The following is a 24,405-nucleotide window of genomic DNA, read 5'->3' as shown; positions in this document are numbered from 1 at the left end:
TGCAGGGGCGTGGGTTCCATCCCTGGTCAGGGAACTAAGATCCCACCCACTTGCTGCACAGCGTGGCCAAAAAAAAGAAAAAGAAAGAGTGGTAGCCTTCCAAGGGAGTACTTAGCCACAGCCATTTTCCTGTCCAGATGGGAAGGAGCCAAGGGTAAAAATGTACACCAACCTCACTTTTTTCCTTCCCTCTGATTTTTGGTCCTTGTGCCTCCCACTGGCCAAACTGCACTTGAGGCCAGGGGACCAACAACTCTGTAATTACAAGCTCATTAAGGTCAGCAGAGAACAGGAAGGAGGAAGAGTCAAGGCTGCATCAGGAGGGCTTCCCTGGTGGCGCATTGGTTGAGAGTCCACCTGCCTGAAATGTGCAGATATACAATTATAATTTACTTCCCCCATTAAAACAGATTTATAAAAAAAAAAAAAAAAAAAAAAAAAAAAAAAAAATACATCAGGAGAGGCAAATAGAGAATATCCAGCAAAGTTACCACATGCATTTCACACATGAAGCAACTAAAAGTCAGCTAGGTTAATCACTTGCCCCAAATCACACAGCTTGTAAGTGGTGGTCCCACATGAGCACACAGAGGAAGCTCTTACACACTACAGGGAACTGTCTCTTCCTCAGACTATGGAGAAGGAATAGGAAGGGCAAATGTGGCAGCTGGGAAACCAGTGAGGAGCTCTTTCTAAGATTCAAGACCCAGAAGAATAAGTATGAAGGCCTAAAATGACAGTGCAGTGAGCACAAAAAGAAGGGAATGGATTTGAAACAGTAGAGGCAGAATGGATACAACTGTGGACCTCAACTTCCTTATAAAAAATGATAATATAGAAGACAGACTATCTTAGATTCTTTCCAGCACAAAAGCTATATGACTCATCTCTGCAGTGATTGTGATATATGTTTGTTTCATGGAATTAATGTATCTTTGAAAATATTCCCCAGATGCTCAATATACCTCCTTTTGGAGATTTAAAGTTTATTTATATGTTAGTAGTGCCCAACTCCAGTATCAGGACAACCAAGATTGTCACCAGATGTCATAAAACATGTTTTAAAATCATCCAAATAAAGTTTAAAAATCATCAAAATAATGTTCATGTCTTTTAGTAGACATTTTCTTCTCATTATGATGTCTGAAATCCTGTACTGAGTACAGTGTTGAGACCCCAAACTATAACTTGACCTCTGTTCAAATAGTATGAAAAGAGAAAAGAAAAAAAGTAAAAGCATGGGAGAAAATAATTCACAAAAATTGGGCAACAACCATAAAATTTTTAAAATATCATAATGACTTAGCATGACCTAAACCTTTTTTTTCCCTTGAATTGGCTCAATGATTTCCTCATTAATTTGAACTGATTTAGTTGGACATTTACCCTTATAAAAACATAAAAACCTCTTAGTTCAAGTTTGAGCATAGCTGCCTATTTTCATCTCATGGAATATTTTAAAAATTCACTTCAGCTAGGACACCTCAGAAGAGCATATCCTTCAGATTAGCTTTAACCACACCCAAGTTTGGGGTTTCTGGAAAAAAACAATGAGCCTTTGGGGTCCTGTAAGATAAAGAGCATCCCCCCAAAAAACAATCGAATTCCTAGCGGTTACTCTCCAAGTTACCACAGCCTTCTGGCTAACTACTCCGTTTCTGGGGCTACTGCTTTCTGCCAACTTCCACTTTAAAACAGACAAACAAAGCAGCTGATAAGAACTGTTAGTATTTAAGCAACCAAACCCTAATTTGAAGGTTCCTGAGCATTTCTCTTATCAAACTTCTCTTTTCCTTGAGGGCTTTTGGTCTGATTGTTCTATGAGACCCTCTAGACAATGTCAGTCATTTTCACTTGAGTTTACTTATTCTTTTGGAACCTCCTTTCAGTAAAACCAGCTGTGTTTTCTCCCCACTTCTCTTTCCTCTGTCCCCTGTCCTCACCCCATCCCTCTCCCTCTCTCACAAGACTGACCTGTCACCGCTCTGGGGTTTGGACCCACTCAGTCTATGCCACTGCCCATCTGGAGCCCAGGAGCATGTTTGTTCCCAGATGCCCAGTCTTTCTGGGGAGGCGGTGACACTGGCTGCATTCACATCCGGGCATAGCCACTTATTACTGTCGACCAAGGGGTAAATTAGTTTCCTGTCTGTATAATTGGGATACTAATAATTATATTACCTTCTAGGTTATTTCAATGATTAAATGACATCACACCTTAAAACCCTCAGAATACCCAACAGATTGTGACTGCTCAGGAATTTCTCATCAAGTTTGCCTCTATTACAATCACTAGCATATTATCTACAGATTCTCATATTTTTATATTACCTATGGTAAGACTAGGTAAGGGTATTGTCCCCCCTCCTTTTTACAAAATTTTAGGTGGTTTAGGAAGGAAATGGGAATGATTTTCTCATAAAGTCTCCAAGAGGAACACTCACTCTGATTTATTATTTTTCTTCAAAGCTAAAAAAATTAATGAGCATAGGTTGTTATTTCGAATGTTATGTATGTGTGATAATTTCATCTTTATACATTGGCTTCTTTCATATTAAGCACAAAGCACACCTCTGGCATAAAATCGTAATTATTCTTAGTTTATTTGACCTAATTATAGTTACAGTTGTTCAATAAATAATCTCTCTTTAACATATACAAATGCATGCTCATAATATTTTTGGTATATAAATACATATTTATAAGCAAATGGCCTAAAAATTCTGAGTATTATGTCTTGATTTAAAACTTAGATTCTTATGATGAATTTGGTATGTTTTACCTTTAATTTTTCAAAACTGGAAACAAATCATCATGGATATGGAAATTCATCAAAATTGCCAATTTAGTCAGGTTATGAAATTCATTTTCTATATTGTGTTGTCATCTAGCATTGGAATAATAACTATGAGTTTCATTAACTGAGAAGCAGAAACTAGAAAATAAAATGTAAACCAGTGAACTGTGAAAATGATGATATATTCATGTATACGCTCTTGAAAATGATTTTGCATTTTTCTGCTAATGCAGATGCGATGTGATGGGATCAGTGAGGTGGAATTACTTACTTAAAAGGGCTTTTTAAGAACTTGAGCATATATGACCTTCATACATTTAATGAACAAGGTTCTTAGTAATATTTTCTTAGGATCACTGAGTTTTAGTACCCAGATGGACTTTAAAGTTTCCTTAGTCTGCCCATGGGTCAACAAACTTTTTCTTAAAGGTCAAATACTAAATTTTGTAGCTTTACATGTTGTACTTACTCAACTCTGCTGCAGAGCACAAGAGCAGCCATAGACAATACGTGAAAGAACAGACGTAGCTGTGTTCCAGCAAAATTTATTTACAAAGACAGGTAGCCAGCTCATAGGCCGTAGTTTGATGACTCTGATCTCAGCCCCCTTATTGTACACATAAGCAAGAGAGCTTAAGTGACTTAATCAAGGAGACACAACTAACTCGTTAGTGTCAGAACGACTGTCAGGCATTTCGTTTTTTTCTTATCACAAGTCTTCTGATATGCAGACTACTGCTGTGGTAGCAAAAGCATGTTTCTTATATGGTAGGCAGCCAAAGAACTCTGACTAATTGGTCTTACCACCACTCCTATTAATTTCATGTAAAGCAGTATTTCCCAGAGGAATATATTGTTTTTATCTTCTATGCAAAATAGAAAATAAAGTCTTTCTATATAAAAAATTTAATTCTTTGAAAATTTCCTTTCTTGTTTAGAATGTCTTTATTAAAATATTATGATCATTTCTGTTATTTCAAATGAAAGATATAAAAGAAGTGCCCTTGAGGATAGACAGAAGTTAGGCATAATTTATTAACTTAAAAAATTCAGGGCTTCCCTGGTGGCGCAGTGGTTGAGAGTCCGCCTGTCCCCAAAAAAAAAAAAAAAAAAAAAAAAAAAAAATATATATATATATAATCAGAACAAAATAAAATATTGCCTTAACATGTTTTAATGTCTTCTGGACTTAATTTCATTTTAATTAGAGTTTGTTTTCAGAGGTTACTCTTATTCAGTTGAAAGATTCTGACAAATGCCAGTCATAACATTTGAAAGGGATTTTTGTATCCTGTAAAGAGTAGCTTCTGTTAAAGTAGAAATCTGGACAGAAAAAAAAAAAAAACAAAGATGTTTCATTTAAAGGAAAGAAAAGGAGATTATAATTGTTATCTCAGAACTTTTTTTCCACTTTAAGAAACACCATGTGATATTAAGTGTATAAAAAACATAGGCCTGTCCCTAAAATGCTCACACTTCCTGCTTTCTGTTATGGCAAATATGGGGCAAGAGGTTTGGAGGATGCTTATAGGGGAAGATTGGGCATTCAAGTCTTTTATTATTCACACTGAAGAATGTTCCAGTTAAACTTTAATTTTCAGTAAAATTAATCTCAGTAAATGTAGGTCATTTATTGTCTAGGATGTATTTCGAAGTTGATAACTATTTGCCATGGACAGACCTGAGGCTAGTGTAATACTCTAGCAAGAGATGATGATGAGGACCTAAGGAGAAGGAAGAAAAGAGAGCAATTATAAAGTAAAATCCATTGAATTTTTTAAGTGGAAGTGAAACTGTGCAACTCAGATTGGGACTTGAACCCACGCTCTTCCAACTGAGGTCACACACCTGGTCTCAGGACTTAATGAAGTTCAGGTTCTTGATCTCTCATCGCAGAGAGAAGTCAGTGAGAGGCAAAGTTGATAGGTAGGAAGTAGATTTATTTAGAGAGAAACACACCTCACAGTCAGAGTATGGTCCATCTCAGAAGGGGAGAGCGGCCCGGGGTATGGGGTTGTCAGTTTTTATTGGGGTGGGTAATTTCATAGGCTAATGAGTGGGGAGAGTATTCCAGCTATTTTGGGGAAGCGGTGGGAATTTCCAGGAACTGGGCCACTACCCACTCTTTTACTTTTAGAGTCAGCCTTGGAACTGTCATGGCACCTGTGGGTGTGTCATTTAGCTTGCTGATGTGTTACAGTCAGCGTATACTGAGGCTCAAGGTCTAGTGGAAGTCCGCCATCTTGGACCTACTTGGTTCTAATCAGTTTATGTCGTGTCCTCGGGCTATGTCATTCTTTTAAAGGTTGTGCCCTGCCCCCTTCCCTCCTGTTTCAAAAGTAGCCTATAACAAAACAAGACTTCCGGCTTCGGTGAATGGATGGATGGTGATGTTTAGTGGTGAGTTATAGAACACTGGAGGGGGTAGTAATGGTTGGAAAATTGGGGACAATAAAAATCTTAAAGATATATATGGAGGATCTAAGTTGACATTTTTTATTTAGAAATCTAAAGTTTTAGGGGAAGATTGATAGTAGAGATACATATTTGGGATCTTCAGCAGACAGATAGTAACTGAACACATGGGAGTAAATCAGATCCTCCAGGAAAACTTGTCAAGTGCAGAGGCAAAAGGTTAAAGCCAAAACTCTGGACAACACCAGAAGAAAATGCTTTTTTGTTTTGTTTTGATTGATGGTTGTTTATTGATATACTGTAAGAGCAGCAATAATGGATTTTTAAAAATAGCTTTAGCACATCATCAGATACTTACTGTAAACCCTCTAGGAGGGAGAGGACACCATTAAAAATGTCAGTTTAAAATAAATTCCAGGCCAGTTCTCAGGACTGCGGAATGGGAAAGAAATACAAAAGCCTTCCTCTGCCCTTACTCCGTGGACTAGCTAACGGAATAGAGAAGTCTTCCCCTTTTCAGCCTGACAGCCTAATGGTAAACTGTTACCCAAGTATGTCATGTCTGTGTGGAATCAAGCTGTGAAGAAAGGAGCCCCTTTCCTAGAAATATTGATTTTGCGATTAAGAGCAAGACACTCTTTTTCTGATCATTCAGTGTGGGGAATGAGGTAAGGTGAGAGAGACGTGTGGGAGTTGCTCTAATATAAAATACAAAACCACTGACAAGCACAAAACAGTGGCACATCCTCTGGAAAGACTGAAGTGGTGAGAGATATTCCTTTAGATTGTATTTTAGTTGGCTTTTGCAAGTCCATCTACCTTTTGTCATTATTCCACTTAATTCAAAAGAAACAAGTCAGTGTTGCCAGTTCTTCCTCAATTCCTTAGTCAAAGCAAAGACATGGGAATTAGTATTCTTGGACCCCAATGCTAGTTTTAGCAATTTTCTCCATAGAGTCAGAGGGATAACTCAAGTCTCTAACCAATGTTACTACCTGCAAAAAGGATGCATTAGAATTTGAAAGAATAATTAGATGTGCATAGAATAGAAATCTAATGAACATGAGTGTACAGCTAAAAGAAATTTTTACTGTTTGGGGAACGTATAACAGTTTACTAGTAAATTGCACTTGACCCTGGACTCACAGCATATTCCCTGTATTAACGATGCAATTGGCCATAGAGACTTGTGGTTGGGGTCCAGTGGTTAGTGGTTGTAACTTGTGGTTAGTGCCTGTAGGACATCCTCATCCCTCTGTCTAGTGAGGAATTGGGTAGACCCAGATCTGAAGCCCACAGACAAGTATGAGCTGGAGATAAAATCTTAAGAGAAGTCACCTAGGGATGACAGTTAAAACATAGCATTAGCCAGTTACCCACAGAGTGTATACATGTAGAAAGCACTGGTTTAAATATATAACTCTAGACAAGTCCAGCAGTTATGGGGCAGATAGAGGAAGATTCCAGAAGCAGACCAAGTCACTCCTATTATCTCTTCCATAACTGAGAAGTCAAGGGAGTAAATTTAAAAGAATGGGAGTGGTCAGCTGTATCCACTGCAGCTGAGAGAACTTTTAAGATAAAGTCTGAAGAATCTCCATTGTTTGGCACCGAAGGGCTGGGCTTCTGGAGGCAAATGTTGGAAGAACTGTCACATGATTTACTTTGTGTCCCTGCCAGAGGGTAGAACCAGGCTCAGGGTGGCAGCAGAAGTTAGACCATCTTATAGAGATATGAAAAGGAATTTTTTCCTTGGGTAAGAGCTTACCTGTAAAGCTTCTTAACTCTTCTGGAAATCTAAGATTCTACTATGCTAGCTAGAATCAAGGTTGTCCAACTTTGAATAACTGGCAAGAGGGCTTGAATGATAGGATTTTTTGCTCCACTCTTAGGGTCTTTCCTTAGTTAGAAGTGGTAACATCTTCAAGTTGGATACTCTGAATCGTTAGGCAAGCCATTTTAGGTGCCCTAAGGAACATGCACCCTTTCATATGTACACACTCAGTCAAAGCAGCAGTGTATAAATAACCTATACTCATCTAGTTAGCATTTCACGTTGCTTTTTGACTCTTAATTCAAACTGAACATTAATATAAGAAGTTTTGATAATAACCCATGAACTTCATCCTTTTTAGAAGGTATTGTAGCTTTCTTCCTGTAGTGTAACCATAGCAACTGACAAGGAACAGAGAAAGAAAGCTTTCACACATGCTGTGCTAATTAATCCTGTCCTACAGTTTTCCTTCAGCCGGAGGATGCAGTTTAATAAATTTTGCATAGTGAGCGTGTTTTGATGCATGAACTGTATAAATACATAGCAATATCTTTACTAAATATATTTATTTAAAAATGCAGTTGTATATTTCTACTTCAAGGTGTACTTTTTTTTTCTTTTGAGTCATTGTTTTAATAATGTGCTCCCTCCCTGAAAAGTTTTGGCATTTATTTATCTTTTTAACTGAACAGAAATATTTTTAGGGTAAAAACCTTTTGTTTAACAATATACAGGACACTCTCTACAAGATTATGTTTTAATTGACTCTATTAAAGTGAGATGTGAGAGTTTTTCTCAAGTGATACAGAAGAATGTATCTTAAAAATATAATAACATGCTTCAATATGACACATTTACATGCAAACCACTTTAAGAAACTGTCTTAACACATTGAAGAGTTAGATATTGAAAACTCATTTTCATTGTTGATTTGGGAAGCTGTGTGACCCATGTGAATGAAGTTTGGGCAGTCCTTGACTGAAACATGAGATGGAGAAAAATAATGTAGATGAAGAGCTTTTTCTGTTTATATTTTTCATAAATATTTAATCAGTTTTACAAACTTATATTCAGAGTGGGCATAACTGACCTGAAGTCACATATCATTATTTAGATTTATACTATTTCTAGGTAATTTTGAGGTCTGGTTCTCCCTTTAAAACTGGCGGTATCTGGGCTTCCCTGGTGGCGCAGTGGTTGAGAGTCCGCCTGCCGATGCAGGGGACACGGGTTCGTGCCCCGGTCTGGGAAGATGCCACGTGCCACGGAGTGGCTGGGCCCGTGAGCCGTGGCCGCTGAGCCTGCGCGTCCGGAGCCTGTGCTCCGCAACGGGAGAGGCCACTGCAGTGAGAGGTCCGCGTACCGCAAAAAATATATATATATATACTGGGGGTATCACAATTTTCTGTAACCAGTCTGGTCTTCTGAGCTGTCAAAGAAAATCTCATATTCTTAAATTCTCCTATCCCTCTGGCCTAGCTTTCTGTCAACAGGGACTTGGCAAAACCAAGGGAATCTAGCCTGAATGTTTTTGGCATCCCATTTGCCTTGACAACAGCATATGGAACGAGTCAGAACCTACTTAAGGACTTGTGCTTATTAGCTCTTTAGTCTGTATAGAAACATGCTCATTTGAGGAACTAAACTTTTTGATGAGATTACTAAACTCTGGAAACACTTTACCACCCTGACTGTTTTATCTGTTGTTCAGTTTTGCCTGCTTTGAGGTAGGATAAAACCTTGCAGAGAAAAGGAGTAGAGGTTACTATGGAAATCTGTTATCAGAAATAGTTATTCTATTCATGTGCAGAAAAGTTAGGGGCAGTACATGTATAGGTATGTTTGTGTGTGTATAATCTGTATATTTTAATATGGAATACTTATAAACATTAGTCAATTTATAATATGCCATTGTGTTGTTATAAAAACTGCATGGTAGGAAAAATTGAGTTATTGTAACCATAGTTGAACTAATTAGAAATTCATCTTCTCACCAGATGCTCTATTAATTTTAACATTTACATATAATACAGTAAAGGGAATACCAAGTGTTTAATAAACTGAGAAAAGTTATGTTCCTAAGTACTACATAAAAATTTAAATAATCAAAACATTAAAATAAATATGTTATGGTAGGTTCACTGTAAAAATGTTTATTCGCTTTGAGCATCACAGTGATAAATAATACTTTACACTTGTCATTAATGAACATACTCAGATAGAAAGCTATCACACATTTTTTCTCTTAAAAAAATAATATCTATAGATTTTGTGTTTTTTAAAGGAATTATGTATTAATTGTAGGAAACTTGGAAAAAACTCAGAAAAACTTATTAAATTAAAAAACCAGGGCTTCCCTGGTGGCGCAGTGGTTGAGAGTCCACCTGCCGATGCAGGGGACACGGGTTCGTGCCCCGGTCCGGGAAGATCCCACATGCCGCGGAGCGGCTGGGCCCGTGAGCCATAGCCGCTGAGCCTGCGCGTCCAGAGCCTGTGCTCCGCAATGGGAGAGGCCACAACAGTGAGAGGCCCGCGTACCGCAAAAAAAAAAAAAAAACAGATAATCTTGTAGTCCAGAACTAACCACTAAGGTTATTCAAATATATTTTCCACCAGTCTTTTTTCAGTGCGTAAATATTTATGGTTGTGAGGTCAAACTGCATGTAATTTATCACTTAACATTTTATTGTGACCACTTTCCCAATTTTTAAACATTCTTAGAAAACAATTTCATTTATTATATGGTATCTCATCATTTCCACATACCAGATTTATTTAACGGTTCCTTTATAATTATTTTTTACGCGGTTTTCGAATGAACCTCCCGAATAAGCATTTCTTAGTGAGTGTTTGACAGAACCCTGAAACCAAAAGAAGTTTTGGAAAAACCCTTTGAGAAAAGAGTCATATTCTTATCTTTCAGATTCACCGTACACATTAGAAAAATTAAGGGCACTGAGAAGTCTCACAGTACGGAAACCTGTTTTACTTTTTAAACCATCTCAAAGGTATTTGACCTTGGGACTTTTCCATATCACACTTATTTGTAACTCTCAGAACTAAAGTACCACGAGACATTCTTTGGAAAGTCCAGGAGATTTCCAAGCTTCTGCATAGTATCAAATAGTTTATGAATTGTTTGTTTACTCTCCTGGAATACTTTTTTTTAGATTCTTGGTGCTATATTAGGAAATATAAATGATTTATTGGTTATTAGCATGTATTTGAAACAGGTAGACCACAATAATGCTTTCCCCAACCTTTCCAGTAACCTTGACATTGCATTCGTGATTCTGTATTATAATATCACCTTTGACCTTTTAAAACTGTGAACATTCAAATTTAAATTCCCTTGTTTTATTAATGCCTATTAAACTTCTTTATGTTTCATGTAACCCACAGGTCTTGCAAGAGCAAAATCCGTCCCTAGCCACACATACTCCAATGAAGTGGTTACCTTGTGGTACAGACCTCCAGATGTCCTCCTGGGCTCGACAGAATATTCCACCTGCCTTGACATGTGGTGAGAAATGGAAGCTTTACTCTAGCTAATTTATCTATAGTGCTTGGTCTGGGTCAAGCCTAGACAAACATCCTAACAGTCTGAATGAAGATTAATGGTGCTGGAGTGTTGGCCTGTGTGTGGCAATACCACTGGAGTTTTTGAAAACATAATTGGGAATGTTCCCTAATCAGGGACTCCCTTACAGATGGTGTCTGCTAATGGTTCTTGATGGACAGGGGCAGAGACATTTTTCTAGCTGTCAGTTTGGTGCTTTTTCTCCCTAAGGGTCTTAGTTTGTAGATTTATTTTATAACAAGGAAGTGTATATCTCCAAACAGCAGCATAGGTTGGAAGTCGTAGGAGCATGTTTAAATTCACAACAGAAATCAGATAAGTGGTCTGAAAATTTTGCTGTGACTGTAAGGTACTAAATTTGGTACAATATACCCCTGAAAACTGTTGGTACCAATTATCCAAAATGAAATTAAATGATTACTTTTTAAAAATATCAGAGTAAGTTTAATTTCAATAGAGTCACAGTTTTACACAATGGTTTAGCAAAACTTAAAATTCTATTATAGGAGGCCCAAAGAGTGGCAAGGTTTAATGTGTAATTATTATTAATGATAAACTACGATGAGTTTCCAGTCTAGTGTGATCTAAATCAAATAAGGGAATAACCTCCTTTTTAGCAATCAGAAAGGCTTAATAGTGAATGTTGAAAAGGTCATTTATTAATAGAAAAATCCCTTTTCTAGACTCACAATTGTGTTCAGAGTAAAACAGTTCACATAGCACATGGCTATTTGATAGCATGAATCATCTTCCATGAATGATGATGCCCTACATACAGAATTCAGCTACATGTTCACATAATATTTATGACCTCAATAAAGCTTCAGCATGTGTCATTTATCTTCTTGCCCTGTACTTACTTCACTGCTCTACCCTAAATAATCTTGACTTTTAGTAAATTAGGCTGTGATGAGGCTTGGCTTCTTCCCTGATATTTTTAATCCAAACTTCCTTCCTCCCTCCCTCCCTCCCTCCCTCCCTCTCTCCCTCTCTTCCTTCCTTCCTTCCTTTCTTTTTGTCTGCGTTGGGTCTTCGTTGCTGCATGCGGACTTTCTCTAGTTGCAGCGAGCGGGGGCTACTCTTCATTGTGGTGCGCAGGCTTCTCGTTACGGTGGCTTCTCTTGTTGTAGAACACAGGCTCTAGGCATGTAGGCTTCAGTAGCTGTGGCACGTGGGCTCAGTAGTTGTGACTCACGGGCTCTAGAGCACAGGCTCAGTAGTTGTGGTGCATGGGCTTAGTTGCTCCGTGGCATGTGGGATCTTCTCAGACCAGGGCTTGAACCCATTTTGCCTGCATTGGCAGGCGGAATCTTAACCACTGTGCCACCAGGGAAGCCCTGATCCGAACGTTTTATGGAGAGAAAATAATCAAGTTCCTTGTGATGTAGGGTACAGTGTAGATTTACTTAATTTAGATTCCAACAACCCCTTAGGAATGGGATTTGGGCATCTGTAAAGCCACTGAAAATATACGCAACATTTTGTGTACACGTGGATATATTTATTTTTCTGTGCTGTAGATCTGTATGAGTTATAGAGTGTTTTTCTCTACGTTTTGAGAATGGAAATTCTAGATTGTTTTTCAGTGAGGTCAGTTAAGGACTCTGCTAATAGAACATAGTTTGGAAATATTTGTGGCTTGGAGCCAGTTTTGTCTTAGTTGCTTGGCAGTGCAGTTAAGACTCTACCCTCAGAATGAGGAGAAGCTATTTTTTATACACTAGTGGCTAATTTTTTTAGAGTCACAGTTTTACACAATGGTTTAGCAAAACTTAAAATTCTATTATAGGAGGCCCAAAGAGTGGCAAGGTTTAATGTGTAATTATTATTAATGATAAACTACGATGAGTTTCCAGTCTAGTGTGATCTAAATCAAATAAGGGAATAACCTCCTTTTTAGCAATCAGAAAGGCTTAATAGTGAATGTTGAAAAGGTCATTTATTAATAGAAAAATCCCTTTTCTAGACTCACAATTGTGTTCAGAGTAAAACAGTTCACATAGCACATGGCTATTTGATAGCATGAATCATCTTCCATGAATGATGATGCCCTACATACAGAATTCAGCTACATGTTCACATAATATTTATGACCTCAATAAAGCTTCAGCATGTGTCATTTATCTTCTTGCCCTGTACTTACTTCACTGCTCTACCCTAAATAATCTTGACTTTTAGTAAATTAGGCTGTGATGAGGCTTGGCTTCTTCCCTGATATTTTTAATCCAAACTTCCTTCCTCCCTCCCTCCCTCCCTCCCTCCCTCTCTCCCTCTCTTCCTTCCTTCCTTCCTTTCTTTTTGTCTGCGTTGGGTCTTCGTTGCTGCATGCGGACTTTCTCTAGTTGCAGCGAGCGGGGGCTACTCTTCATTGTGGTGCGCAGGCTTCTCGTTACGGTGGCTTCTCTTGTTGTAGAACACAGGCTCTAGGCATGTAGGCTTCAGTAGCTGTGGCACGTGGGCTCAGTAGTTGTGACTCACGGGCTCTAGAGCACAGGCTCAGTAGTTGTGGTGCATGGGCTTAGTTGCTCCGTGGCATGTGGGATCTTCTCAGACCAGGGCTTGAACCCATTTTGCCTGCATTGGCAGGCGGAATCTTAACCACTGTGCCACCAGGGAAGCCCTGATCCGAACGTTTTATGGAGAGAAAATAATCAAGTTCCTTGTGATGTAGGGTACAGTGTAGATTTACTTAATTTAGATTCCAACAACCCCTTAGGAATGGGATTTGGGCATCTGTAAAGCCACTGAAAATATACGCAACATTTTGTGTACACGTGGATATATTTATTTTTCTGTGCTGTAGATCTGTATGAGTTATAGAGTGTTTTTCTCTACGTTTTGAGAATGGAAATTCTAGATTGTTTTTCAGTGAGGTCAGTTAAGGACTCTGCTAATAGAACATAGTTTGGAAATATTTGTGGCTTGGAGCCAGTTTTGTCTTAGTTGCTTGGCAGTGCAGTTAAGACTCTACCCTCAGAATGAGGAGAAGCTATTTTTTATACACTAGTGGCTAATTTTTCCCAAACCTTTGAAAGTGCTCTTTAAAGTACAGAGAACCGCATGGATTGGGACTTGCTAATATGTCTGTTTGTGATATATAATGTTTGACTTCCAGTCTGTGCCTCTCCACTCGCCCTGCCCCCAACCTTTCTGTGACATGTATGTGCCTGTTGGTGTCCATTCTCTTAAGGAAGAAGGCTTGGTTGCTTTCTGCCAATTTGCTTTAAGCAGAGACATAATGAAGCATAAGAAGAAGATGGTTATTTAAGTGGAAGGGAGGAAAACTGATATAAAATAATAGACCCCAAATGCCCTTTTGTCTGCATGCCAATATTATTCATTGCCAAAAGCAAATAGTAAATGTGTTATGTTGGAGCAGTTTCCCATGCTTATTGGCTCTACATTTCTAAGCCCTAAAATCTGAGTTATGTCTGTGCTATGCCTGTCACTCTGAATCTGATTTCATTCCAAGCCATTTTCTTAAAGCCATTTTGTTATTTTCCTATAAGTCAGGTAAAACGTATGTATTTTTCCAGTTAGAGAAAAGTTCACAGGGCAATGATTTTTGCATAATTAGTGACCTTGATGCTGGGTATTCAAAGATCTAGAAATGGGACTATAATTGAGTCATGGCTCAGCTGCACCAAAGAGAAGTACAAATATTAACCCATAGACAGTAGCAGGGGGGCAGGTGGCAGTGGTTTCAGGCTATTTTTACAGTTCATTTACCATCCTGGGGCAGTGGGGTAGTAACTAAAAACTAACGATCCCTACACAGTGTTACAATTTCCAGTTTTCTGTTTAAATAGCTTCGGGCAATAAAAATATTAATGAAGACACTTACTCATTAACATTGGCAGCAAGTGATGGAAGTCAGAGCTCTCCCTGTTACGATTTACTGCTCTAGGTCTCCAGCATGGTGGTGATGCATGAATACAGTGTGTGATTTGAGAACTCATCAAGAAAGATAGCTTTATGACACCTTTGCCTCCGTGAAGGAGGGTTTAAGCAGAGGAATCAAATTGGACTTTGTGTCATGTATAGCTTCCCTTAATTCTTGGATTTTATAACTCTTTGAAAGTCAAGGCATAGGACATCATCTTTAAGCTTCTAAACCAAAAAGGCTTACCAAGTACTGAAAACCACATTAAGAGAAGTGCAAATGTGAAAAGGAGCTTATCTGTGTAGTTCCTCCCTTGTCAAGGAGTTCTGTTCTAGCTGTCGAGGTTATTGCTCTTAATAAGCCTTATATTCCTTTATAGAAGCTCATAAATGTGTTTAGAATGGCATTTGTTTTCTAAAGCAGAAGGTCACTTGGGATTATTTTAAGGGATTAATTTTTAGCATAGTGACTAAGTTAATCTGTAGCTAATAAATATCTCATCATCACGGTGCTTTTGGGGGGGCACAATATATAGTGATACCACCTTGTGTCAATTCCAGTGCTCCCCAACATGGTGTGTAAAGAATGATAGCATGTCAGTCTCTCCCTTTCATCATCTTTTTCAAAGCTAATTAACATATTAACTATGCTTGTCAAAATGTGGGGCAAATCATTTATAAATAAACCTGTCAAATGTAATGAGATTGCATATTAAATCACCCTTTTCTCTATAGCATCTCTGATTTAGGATTAAAATTAATTTATTTAACATTGTAGCAGCTGGGTGGTTAGAAAAAAATTTCCATACCGATCTTGATATATAGAAAAACGTCTGCATCAAAATTGATTTTGCATATATCAGAAAAGAAATTGCCTATTTATTGAGTATTATAAGGCCATTTAGCATTGCATTTTATTAAATAAGCCTAATCACCATACATACTGGCAATATAGAGTTCTGCCATCATCCTTAATGATCTCTCCTGAACCAAGGAAATTTATGTAATAAAATAAAGTTTCCTAAGGACTCAGGCTTGTTTACCAGTGTTTTAAGAGAAAGAATCATAAATCATCTTAAGCAATAGTAATAACAATGGTAACAATAATAGATACTTTTACTGAACACAAACTGTATTCTAAGTCCTCTTATGCATTTTAATTACTTACCTACTGTTCTATGATACAGTGAAAGAAAACAAAACCCAGGGAGACTAAATAAGAGAGTAAGGGTCATAGTTAGTAAATAGAGCTGACATTCAAACTCAGAGCTAACCTACTCCAAAGCCCTTTCTCCTTATAACATATTACATAATCTCTTAAGATGATTTATAAGCAATTGTTTTTTATTTTACTAGTAAAGTGATTCCAAAACACAAGTAAGTAAAATACCTCTTTGAGAATTCAGGTTATAATCTGAGTCATGTTGGATCCTTTGCATATTTCAAACAAAGTGGATGGCTTTACCTCTCACACAACAGCCTTGCAGACTGCTTTCTCTCCTCACATCAATAGTCTATATTATATAATTTTATTCAGGGTGGAGTTTTTTTGAAATAAACTTAAGACATGAATCGTTGGATTGAATACATTTTAATGAGACCAGTATCTATACTGGCAAGTATTTTCACAATTTCTAACCATTACTCATTTACCGCTTCTGCTAAAACGAATGTGTCCATTTAAAAAAGAATGCTAGTAAAAAATGAGAATTTGAGTTCATGGGCTACATAAAATCATCTATCAACATTATTTACACATATTCGAATTAATCAGGTCATGAGACCAAGGGGGATTCAAATTAGTCACTCTCAAAAGTAACAACTCTTTAAGAGATCTTGAGAGCTGCTCAAATAATACATGATCCAAATGACTTGCCAGTGTAGCCACTGACAATGCAGTAGAACATGACAAAAGAACAGGGGTAGTCAGAAGGGTGTCTGGGGGACAAAAGCTGAGCTCCTGGTGGCAGTGTACTTTCTGAGCCACTCCCACTACTGAAGTCCCTTAAAATTGCGATGACCATAGAGTATATTGTCCATACCAGGATACTTTTTAGAGTTAATAGTAATTCTGCTAGGACAATAGGTATAAAACAGGGATATAACTGTGACATGTGGTCCTCTTACTCATAAAGCACTGGAGCAATAATTTGCTAAATACTAGTAGTCAGAAGAGACAATGCATTTGAGTGCTTAATACACACCGAAGGAGTGCTGGCTACAAACTATTCCTTGTGGAAAACTTCTGTTACATTGCTTTATAACAAATTGTCTCCAAAAGTATAGTTCTCTAATATTAGATTATTATGACATTATGGAGTGGCTGCCACAGTGCTGCATTTAGTGATGGCTTTGGAATGCTGAAGGGAACCTGTTCTCTTATACTATCAGAAGCTTAGCGTGGTTATAGTTATTACGTCCCATGTTGTTTATCAGTGTGTTTGTGAGAGAGAGTGTATGTGTGTTTTCAGTGGATGTGTTTGGTCACCTGTTAATGATGGGCTGGCTGAATCATAACATATAAAATGAGACATTGTATATGTAGTTTTCACTACTAAATATTTTTAAAACAAATAAAAATCCGCCCACTTGTATCAAAGTTGGCAAAGTAATTGGTCACCCACAACTGGTTTTTGGATTTTTTTTTTTTTTTTGGTGATACGTGGGCCTGTCACTGTTGTGGCCTCTCCCATTGCGGAGCACAGGCTGTGGACGCGCAGGCTCAGCGGCTATGGCTCACGGGCCCAGCCACTCGGCGGCATGTGGGATCTTCCCGGACCGGGGCACGAACCCGTGTCCCCTGCATCGGCAGGCGGACCCTCAACCACTGCACCACCAGGGAAGCCGTGGATAATATTTAAATAGCCAATCACAATGACTAAGTTTCATGATACTAAGATAGCCCTTGGTATACTTAGCTGCCTCACTGGTTCATAGCTGCAAGAGATGGATAAATGCGGAAATTCTTTAAGAAATATATGACTCCATAAATGTTGAAAATCGTGTTCTTATTCAGCTTTTGGAACATCAACCAGCCAAGCTAAATATTTTGTATTTCTATTAAAGTATACAATCCAAGGGTGCTATAGAATATATCAAAGAAATAAAAGCTGTTGTATTTGGTTTTAGGGAGATTCACATACTGTCTATGTCTGGAGATTTAGAGAGAAATGTCGGCCCAGGATGTTCTCATCTTACGTGCGAGTGTGTGTGTGCACACGTGCGTTTAATTTGGAAATATATGTTAGTACTCCAAGTTTGGAGAGCATTGGATGTTCACTAGTGCCTTTTATGTTTTACAAGTTGTGTATTTTTTCATGTAGCTATTGATTCTCTGATCAAGGTAACTAACAGTGGTTTGCTGTATAGAGGAGGCCATGTTATGGTAGAAAATACGTTGAAAGCCTAAATTAGGCTCTGCCACTCCTTACCTGTGTGAATTTAGTTGATCAGATCGCTTAACTATCCTTATCTTCAGTTTCCAAATCAGAAAATTTTAATAATTAAACCTATTTCAGATATAACTAGTTAGTAATAGCTGCCGCAGTAGTAACAATAACAAAAGTAGTAATCTCCTGCCTCACTCATTCTCATCCTCTAATCCTATTTCTCAGAAGTAACTACTACTTTCAACTCTTTTAGGATCTATCTCCACATCTTAAATAATTGTTTATATTGCCATCTCTAAGTTACTATTTTAGACATTGCTACTAAGTAGGCGTATAGTAGACAAAGATTTAACTTTCTTCCATCAACCTTCCCCCAACTCCACCTTCATCTCATTCTCCCAATATATAATCTATATCACATTTTGAAATATTAATGTGTAAATATTAATATTATTCATGGTGAAGTTAAGTAGTATTCATGATTATGTATTCTTTCTTGTATAACCTTTGGTTTTTCCTGGACTTTATGATTGTCTCTGCTTTTTATTAGTTTAGTTGTCTTTGTCCCTACTGTTATTTATAGTCATAAAAGATCTGTCGATTATATATGGAAAATATTTTCCAAATGCTCAAACACATCAGCAAATCTGTCAATTCCATTTAATTTTCTTGACATCTCCCTCCCTCAACCTTTTCCTTGAAACTTTCCTCTCTCGGCTCTCTGATTTCTTGCCTTAGCACAGCTGAACATCTGTCATCTTAGGACTTCCGTTTCCCCCCTCTCCTGTTGTTGTAGGTCCTAAGCTAGTTGTTCTCTGTTTCCCTCCAAATCTGTTCTCTACCCTCTTCTTCCCTGCCCTATGTCCTGGATGACTAACCCCTAGGGAATACATCCTCCAAGCTGCCTTGGCTACTGGTTCCAAATCGAGTTCAGGCAATGGAAAAGTATGAGGATTGAATATATTCATCCCTACTTCTTCCCTGCTTTAACCTATATTTCTCAGAATGGCTAACTACAGCTTCTGTGCGGAAGCACTTTTTCATGGCTCTAGCTGTCAGTAGATTTCCATAAGATTTGGCCTTTATGATCCTAGGGGCAATAATGGCTTTTAGGCTTTTTTGGCGGGGGTGGGGGGGTTTGGCTGTGCCACATGGCAACCTGGGTCCTCGGCAGTGAGAGTATGGAGTCCTATCCACTGGACCTCCGGGGAATTCCAGGCTTTTAGTTCTAAGGCAAGTAATGACTTCCTGCTGTTGCTAGCCTCTTGGTGTTTCAGTATGTCTTATTAGTTCTGTTACACCTCTGTAAGTAGTAAATTCATCAGAGTCTGTTCTGGGTTGGATACATTTTCCTTCTGACCTTTACTGATTATAGATTCCTTGTTTCCTGGATTCCTTGTCTTCCTCCTTTAGTTTCCTAAGAAAGAATGTGTTAGAAATATAAGTTTCAAACTCTTAGTTTTCTCAAAATGTCTTTATGCTGCTCCCACACATGATTGATAAACTTTGGTTGAGTATATAATGAGGGGTTTTTTTTCCCTCAGAATTTTGAATGTATTGCTTACTTTCTTTAGAGCTTCTAGTATTGCTACTGAAAAGTCTGATTCCATTCAGATTTGCAAGCATTTGTGTGCCTCATCATACTTTCTCCCTGGCAAGTATTAGGTTCTTATATCTGTCCCTGGTATTCTGAAATTGCTTGATAATGAGCTTTGATTGTATCTTTTTCTGTTGGTGCCAATTAGATACACAGACCAATTAAACACATTTTTTACTTAATTTCCCTTTTTTCAGCTCTGTGCCTCACTCTGCTCTCACCTTTTATCCTCAATTTGAGGACTTTTGGATTTAATTTCTCCAGAGGATAAACACTCAGTCCTGCTGGTGGGTTGGGGTGAGAGATGGTCAGAGAAGGCCTATGGGTCAATTGGTTTGTACAAACATTCAATCCTCCACCCTATTTCCAGTTGTCAGACTCACCTTTACACTTTCTAGAACTTACGTATTCCAAGTCGTGTGCCTTTTCTAAGTTGTTGTAGGTAAATACTCAGTCTATAACTTGAGAAGTTGTAGCTGCTTATGGTCTGCCTAGATTGCTACACCTTTATCCACAACTTATGAAAAAAATTCTCTCTCATCTTCTTGTGTGTCCTCATCTATTTTATCCTTGTTTAAAATGTTATTCCTTAACTGACACTTCAGTCACTTTTGGGAGGGAGGGGGAGTTTGTGTACATTTTACCGAATGTCCTACTCTTGTTGATAATTTAATATTCGTGGCTTTACTTATGGACAGTTGACTGCTAAGGTTCTTGTCCTAGAGAAAATTGTGACTGCTTGGCCACAGATTTGAGTTGCAAGTCCTGATGGGTGGGAGCCAATCAACAGCATGGTGCAGGCAGGAGCATCTTGACTGCCAGCTTCTTAGTGTGGTTGTGGAAATTTATAATCCTTACCATTTAACTGTTAATGTAGTGAGGACAACTTTATTTATGAAAACAAATGTGAAAAGAAAGCCAAGCACTTTCTGATAAGCTAGTGCTGGAAAGGAATAGAATGTGAAATGATAGTTTTTTAAAAGATAAAAATTTTACATGAATTGAAAGAAGTGATTGCAGAAGGTAGTTCTCTGATCAATGGCAATGCGTGAATCCACCATGAGCTTACTATTAAAACAAGCAAAAGCAATCGGTGAAACTCTTTCAACAAATGTTCCAGTCAATATGAAGTTTCTAATCCAATGAAGGTGAAAAAGTAGATTGTTATCTTACATGCACAGGGAAGATATGATTGAATGACAATGTGATTGGAGAGAAGCTAGGGGCTTAAATACACATCATTGTTGGTAAAGGGACTTGGGTGTCTACTTCATACTGTTCATTGAAGGACGAAAGTGGGGACCTCTGTGCTATTGTGACGTTTGTGATTTAATTCCTCAGGACACTGCATTATCTAGCATGTACTTTAATTGGGAATCACATTTTCATTTACTGGTATTTTGCTCTATGAATTAACGTAACTTAAATATACTAGTAGCTTTCTTGATTTTAGATACTATATTATGTAATCAATAAACTTAGATATTTGGGGTTTTTCTTTTTTTCCAGTTTTGCTCTTCAAATGGAATGTCCTTAGATTCCTATTGGTAAAGATGACATTGGGCAAAAAAAGAAATAGTACAATAATTGAAAAAGAAAGTCAAACTTAACTAAATAGCCTATCAGTGGCCAAGAAACAGCCTGCTTTAAATTCCGTTAAAATATAAAAGAAAACTTAATTATAGTCTGTGACAGGCACTTAGTAATTACTAAGGACAGAATCTGAGTAGCTTCCTGTTTTCCTGTACACATGTGGATTGTTCATCTTTGGTATGGCATTTATATTTCTCTGTATTTCCATGTGAGACAGTAGATTCTAAGAATGAGATACTCACATAATTGCATTTTCTGTAGAGCCTGGCAAGGCATTTCTGTTCTTTCTCATTGAAAATTCAGTGGTTCTTCCTTGACAGCTAGCTTTCACCATGTTTGCTTCTGAAGACAGAATATATTCATAGCCTAATGTAGACTCAACAAATTGAAAAACTTTATTATATCAACTATAAAAATTTTCATGTTTGTCATTTTTAATCCTAACATGTTTAATTTAGAAACTGTTTCAGAATTTTAGCAACCCAGTGAAATCAATTCATAATTTTGTTTTACTAGGTTTTATGGCCATTTTATACCCCTGCCTCCCAAATCTGAAGATTCTTGGTTATGCTGTTCACACTAGCTGGTTGGTGGTGGCACAGAGGGAAAAAGAACCTCTAGAGTCTCAGGGCCAGCCTCCTTCCCACTAAGATCTCCCTTACACAACATGATTATGTTCAGCCATTCATTCATTCACTTAACAACACCTTACAGAATGTCCAGAGGTTCAAGAGTGAAAAAGACCTGGTCCCTGTCCTTCAGCAGCACCCACTAGTGTTACAGCATCACACAACTCCAGGGGGCATCATTCACATTGTAATCTGTATGCATTGTCTAATCTATACAGCCACATTCCAGGGCAAGCCCTTGAGTATATTCCAAGAAGGCCATAGACTTCACCAAAAAATGGACAATGAGGATTTACAGTGGGAAGGTTTTTGCCTTCAGGTCTTCCATGTGTTATGTAAGAGGGTTGTCATAGCAGATGGGTGTCAAACATTTCCCTGTCAAGTATCATCCATCTAGTCGTATACCTTAGTGGTGTTCATTCCAGCATTCTTAACCACAGACCATCTAAGTACAGCTATGCCATTTGATGACTGGAACTGAATGTATCAACTTACCACTCTGTAAACTGAAGTTCAGAATTCTTCTTTCAGGAGAGTAATTTACATGATTTCAGCAGTGATTTGTCTTTGTGATATGCTAGATATGTTTCTCTAAAAAGATTGCTTGAATGTGTCATTTGCTCTGATCTTTAAGATAATTACCCGTGAACGATTTTTTCCTAATTCCCCACATTATTGCAGGACGATTAATAAATTTGCAGGAAGGAATCTTATAATATGACTTCCTTGTTTTGCATCAGCTGTCATGTAAACAGAAATTAAAGATGTGAAAGCTTATTAATTTGTTTTTTCTTGGCCTGCCTGGTCTACAGTTATTCCTTGGAGAGAAGTGCTTTCTGTGGTAGCATTTTAAATGACTAACCGAATGGAACCTCTCTCTTCCTTTGTTGTTCCATAGTGCAAGAAATAATATTTCTCAGCTATTCAATGCAATATGTTGAGTTTTATATTTTTTCCTTATTGTAGTCCTCAGTAAGGGCCTTTCCTATTTAAATTTTTGTATCAATTGTTAATGGTTTCTGGATGTTCCTGTCTGAATATTCCCAGGTATCTATATAATATGTGGCTGTTACTTTTATTTATTTATTTATTTATTTACTGGCTGTGTTGGGTCTTCGTTGCTGTGCACGAGCTTCCTCTAGTTATGGCAAGTGGGGGCTCCTCTTCTTTGTGGTGTGTGGGCTTCTCATTGCAGTGGCTTCTCTTGTTGAGGAGCACGGGCTCCAGAGCATATGGGCTTCAGTAGTTGCAGCGCATGGGCTCAGTAGTTGTGGTTTGCAGGCTCAGTAGTTGTGGTGCACGGGCTTAGTTGCTCCGTGGCATGTGGGATCTTCCTGGACCAGGGATCGAACCCATGTCCCCTGCATTGGCAGGCGGATTCTTAACCACTGCGCCACCAGGGAAGTCCTGTGTGGCTGTTATTTTAAGACTTTTATCTCTGGGGTTTTCATTATCTATGGAAGTCTGTTTTAAATTTTCAAGCATCTTTAAACACCCATCCTTCTTTCAGTACACTATCAATGGTGATAGACTTCAGTCTTTAGGGATAGTTTTATTGGTTTTTTTCTGCCCAAACCTTAATTTTATAGACTTTCTTTTGATATTTTTATCCTTGTTAGCATTTATGTCACCAGGAATGAGAACGAATTCGCCATCTCCGTTTCTTCTTTTTTAATCTGACCAGACTGATCAAATAAAGACGCGTCATTCTAACTGGGGAGGCGGCGTGGCATAACGAAGGCTCACTGGCCCAGGATTCTGAGTCACAGCTTCAGGTTCTGGGGCTGACATTTAAACATGTAATATGGTTTCTTTACATGTAAAAATCAAGGCATTGTCTTAGGCACTCTCTAAAGTCCCTCTATTTCTAAATTTTAAAAATCGAGTAAATTGTACTGCTGAATCAGAGGTTTCCATGGAGACCATTGGAATTCCTTCAGAGTGACATAAATGAAGTTAGGGTTTAGATATTTTGATGTAATGACTGAACTGATTTTTTCTAATGTTTAATTTTATATGATATTAGTTCTAAATCAAATTCCTTTCTCTACTTCAGTTTCTTGTGTACACTCCTCAGAATAGTTTGTATAATTCATTCATTCATTCATTCTTTTATTTGAAAGATATTTATTGAACACCTATTTTGTACCAGGTACCAGGTTAGGTCCTGGAGCTTATAAAGATGAGAAAGATCCTTCCATGCCTTCAAGATCAGAAGGAAAAACAGTGTAATAAGTTGTAACACAGATATACAGTCAGTACAGTGGTGGCTCAGAGGGGAAGGTGATAAATTTATCCTTGGTGGATAGTTGAGGATAGGTTGGAGGGGGGTGGTCACGGAAGGTGTCACCAAGTGGTAATTAGTTGGCCCGACTCATCAGAGCCATCTTTCAAAGTTAACAAAGCTAGAGTTGAGGACACATTGGCCAGGCCATGGACAAAAGTACCCCACCAGGGGGTGAAACAGCTGATATTTGTGGGTAGGGAAGAGGGACAGAGTTTAAGAACAGGTAGAGAAAAAGGAAAAAATGGAGAGTGGGGGAAAGTGGTTGGAAGCCAGAATGGAGAAATATTTAGGAATAGTTAGGATGTGAGAACTCGATTGAATGAGAGTGATAGGGGAAGGGCAAGGGTTTCAGATGATTCGTGGATTTCTGGCTCAGGTAACTGCACCAGAAAGCAAAAATACAGCTTTGCAATGTGATTAAAAAAAAAAAAAAAAATATATATATATATATATATATACACA

At 38.0% G+C, this 24,405-nt stretch overlaps 1 protein-coding gene across 1 annotated transcript in view; it reads left to right on the top strand.

Moving 5' to 3' along the window:
* Positions 1–24,405, top strand: part of CDK14 (cyclin dependent kinase 14) — a 568,043-nt gene that overhangs the window by 325,239 nt on the left and 218,399 nt on the right. Inside the window, exon 9 of the mRNA XM_024765183.1 lies at positions 10,389–10,509. Within this exon, the coding sequence (XP_024620951.1) occupies positions 10,389–10,509 (121 nt within the window). The remainder of the gene's footprint in view (positions 1–10,388; positions 10,510–24,405) is intronic.

The sequence above is a fragment of the Neophocaena asiaeorientalis genome, unplaced genomic scaffold (assembly GCF_003031525.2).
Source record: "Neophocaena asiaeorientalis asiaeorientalis breed wild unplaced genomic scaffold, Neophocaena_asiaeorientalis_V1.1 scaffold63, whole genome shotgun sequence".
Taxonomy (NCBI): domain Eukaryota; kingdom Metazoa; phylum Chordata; class Mammalia; order Artiodactyla; family Phocoenidae; genus Neophocaena; species Neophocaena asiaeorientalis.
This window is presented reverse-complemented; position numbering and strand designations above follow the sequence as displayed.